This window comes from Benincasa hispida, chromosome 2, assembly GCF_009727055.1.
Source record: "Benincasa hispida cultivar B227 chromosome 2, ASM972705v1, whole genome shotgun sequence".
In the NCBI taxonomy this organism is placed as follows: Eukaryota; Viridiplantae; Streptophyta; class Magnoliopsida; order Cucurbitales; family Cucurbitaceae; genus Benincasa; species Benincasa hispida.
Window position 1 is genome coordinate 22,573,622 of NC_052350.1, and position 3,826 is coordinate 22,577,447.

At 34.5% G+C, this 3,826-nt stretch overlaps 1 protein-coding gene across 1 annotated transcript; it reads left to right on the top strand.

Annotated features, from left to right (window-relative positions):
* Positions 1–380: 380 nt before the first annotated feature.
* On the top strand, positions 381–3,477 carry LOC120072210 (heme oxygenase 1, chloroplastic-like). Its single transcript, XM_039024622.1, has 4 exons — positions 381–1,138; positions 2,181–2,404; positions 2,841–2,948; positions 3,121–3,477. Exons 1-4 carry the CDS (start codon positions 688–690, stop codon positions 3,211–3,213), a joined length of 876 nt encoding a protein of 291 aa, XP_038880550.1. The 5' UTR covers positions 381–687; the 3' UTR covers positions 3,214–3,477.
* The last annotated feature ends 349 nt before the right edge of the window (positions 3,478–3,826 follow it).

Genomic DNA, 3,826 nt, shown 5'->3' on the forward strand with positions numbered 1-3,826 from the left:
TGTCTTGTCTCAATATTACATATTATTAATTTTCATGTAATCCACCTCATACTTGCCAAATTGCTGGCATTTGGTGGATTTTGGAAGACATACATATTGGGTAAATTCCATGAAAATTGGAGAAAATAGAGAATTTATAGAAATTTTTTATTTTATATTTTACTAATTTATTTTATTTTGTTAATTATTATATTATGTTTAATTTATTTTAGTATTATATTATATTATATTTATTTTAATATTATATTTGAGTGGTATTCGTGTTCTCTTGGGCGCTTCAAGTTCAGAACAAAATTAATATTAAAAAAAAGAAGAAATAATTTTTTTCCAATTTTATTTTGTCTCCAAAACTTATTTTAGTTGAGGAAAAAAATGCAGTTTAATAAACACACGTTGAAGTTATCAAGAGAGCAATGATGGACACGAAAGTCAGTGACTGAATCCCCCATTCCTTAACCTTCCTTCTTCGCTCCCCTGTCTTCTTCAAATTATTTGGCACCATTAATTTTTCTTCAGTTTCCCCTTATAAATAATCATATTCATAGCTTTTTCTTCAAGATTACGTGAACCCTTGATTCAAGCCAGCCTCCACAAATCTCTCTTTTCCAATTCCTTCTCTTTTCTTCTTTCTTTCAACCCTTTCTTACACCCTTCAATCAACTAACCTACTACTCGATTTCTTCGATTATGGCTTCCCTTAACTCAATTTCCCCTTCTCAATCTCTTTTCAACAAAACCCTTTTCATAATTCCTAATTCTTTTTCGAACCCCAATTTGGATTCCTGTTTCTTATCCAACAAAAGGGTTTCTATTTCCCTTCGATTTCAGAAGAACCCTGTTGGGATTTCAACTGGTCGAATGAAGAATGTGCCGTTCGTTTCAGCTACTACGGCTGAGAAGCCGAAGAAGCGATACCCTGGTGAATCAAAAGGGTTTGTTGAGGAGATGAGGTTTGTGGCTATGAAATTGCACACTAGGGATCAAGCTAAAGAGGGTGAGAAAGTTACTAAAGAGCCCCAAGAAGGGCCTGTTTCTAAATGGGAACCGACTGTTGAAGGGTATTTGAAGTTTCTTGTGGATAGCAAACTTGTTTATGATACACTGGATAGAATCATTGCCAAGGCTGTGTTTCCTTCCTGTAAGTTGTTTTGCTGATTTCCTGATTTTTTGAATTTTTTTCTTCCTGATTTATTGGATTCACTCTGGCTGTTGTAAATGTTGTTCCAGTTTTTAGTTCGTATGCTTATGCTTTTGTTTATTCAGCGTGTTCATGTGCTGTTACTGTTTTCTGATAACGTGTTTGAATATCTTATTATGAAATTTTAGTTTGGACTTCTGGGGGTTACAGTGTATTTGATTTTGCTATATGAGTTTTTTTCTTTTTTTGAATTGGTGCACTGTTGTCTCATTGAAAAAAGAGAAAAGAAAAGAAAAAGATGTGCACTATTTTGAAGTTAATTTGTTTTTCTTCGAAGATGAAAAAAACTTCCAATAGCTTTGTGGACTCCTGATTCCCCTAACCGGCCTTCTCTTCCATGAAAAATCACGTCTTGCATTGATTATGCTAGCGTTGAGCAAGAGGGTTGGGGGTGTTAATGATGGTTTAGTTGAAAGATTACGGGGGACAATAGAAAGCTCTATGACTTACAATTGCGATTAACCGAATTAATTATGAGTTTATCACTGCATAGTTGTCTGAATGTTCTTTCCTACTAGTCCTTTGCATATATGGATCTGCACCAATTAATCTTCTCTTCAGTTTGTAATCCTTTGAACACCAAGACCGTAACTGGTTTTTGATTACTGACATTGAGAGTCGTTCCAAGTTTGGATAAAGTAAGTGACATTGTCGCATCCGCTCTCTCTCGCATTTCCTTTATATGTAGAAAATCCTCTGTCATGCATACTGGCTGCTACTCAAATTATGTTAAAGGTTGTACTGTCAGAAGATCTAGGTAATAAGACATACTCTTTTTTCCATGATATAGGTGGGCAGAGAATTATAATTTATTGTTATATTGTTATAGTTAGATTTGCTTGATTTGAAGGCTTGTTTAAATTGGGTTCAGTATCTTTATGAAGATTAAGATTTGTGCATCGTTCTTCTTCTAGTTCACACATAACTATCATAGGAAAGCTAATTTTACGAAATTGATTATGTCTTTTGTATGTGGTAATAGATGCAGAGTTCAGTAACACAGGATTGGAAAGGTCTGAACCATTGGCAAAAGATTTGGAGTGGTTCAAAGAGCAAGGCTATGTCATTCCAGAACCTTCTTCTCCTGGAGTCACCTATGCTCGTTATCTTGAAGAGCTATCAGAAAAGGATCCTCAAGCATTTATTTGCCATTTCTATAATATATACTTTGCCCACACTGCTGGTGGTCGGATGATTGGGCGAAAGGTAAACAAACATTTTCTTTAAAAACTCTTTCTGAGCTTTGTATTTATATGTATGTGAAATCACCATATGTTCGTTTTCATTCTTTCTGTTATGTAATTGGTTTTGAGTTGACCGCCATAACTTGATTGTAAAAGACAAAGGGTATGAAATTTTAGTCATGGTGGCCACGTACATAAATAAGTAACAGATAATCTATCATAAAAGACTTGAAGGTATTTTGTTTGAGCATCAATCGACTGGCTTTTGTTACTTGTTCTAAAGTTGCAATGAACTTGTGTCAAAATGTTATATTAGTTGGAATTTCATCTTGTCATGTAGATAACTATCGTATAATCTACTTAGACGTAACCGTTGCCCTGTCTTCATGCTGTGTTAGTTCTTCCCTTGCAACTATCGATTGACTTTGTCGTCCCACTTTTACATTCATCTACTTCAGGTAGCAGAAAAGATACTCGACAACAAGGAGTTAGAATTTTATAAATGGGATGGTGACCTTTCCGAAATGTTGCAGAATGTAAGGGAGAAGCTGAACAAAGTCGCCGAAGTAAGTCACTCCCTTTCTTCCTATAGGTGTCAATTTTCTCCTCTTCCGTTTCATTGATTCTTTTTCATTGAATTCCAAGAGTGTCTTTTTTTGTATTTCTGTTATACTGAACCATTTTTTTTTGGATAAAACTGTACTCATCACGATGTTGGTTGCCACGTTTGTATACCAGAGCTGGAGTAGGGAGGAGAAGAACCATTGCCTGGAGGAAACTGAGAAATCCTTTAAGCACTCGGGAGAAATTCTCCGTTTGATATTGTCGTGATGACAATAATGGCAACGACAACAACAAACATACTATGATGCTTGGTTGTCTTATGATAATAGTTATGTTATTTTTCTTTTGTACAGCTCTAATGGGTTATGCCCACCATCTCTGTCAAGGCTTAAATTCTTAGATTCCCTTGTTGGAACTTCAACTCTTATTTAAGGAACAAAGTATCCGTTTGTAAACTCTTGAAAGTTATATCCTGAAAGGGATATTCAAGTGTATTTTACAGGAATCAATTTGCCTATTATTTTACTACAAGAAATGTTATGTTTATTTTTTGTTGAACCAAAGAGGGGAGAGGAGAATTGATTGACGGTTTAGTAAACTTAAGGGTATTAAAAAAATGTTTGTCACTCGAGAGAGTTACACAAATATGAAACAATTCGAGATGCAAGTATTTTTCATAAGGAAAATAATTGTAAAAAATGTGTTTTTAAGGCTAAGCATCTGGGGCTTCTTTATGTTGACATTGAATGTTATCAAGTTTTTTCCAAGCAAACTTTTAAAATCCCTAACTGAAGTTTAATGAGACATTCGGAACAAATCCATAACTGAAATTTAATGAGACATTTGGATAAAAGGTGTATGTCTCGTTTGATAATCATTT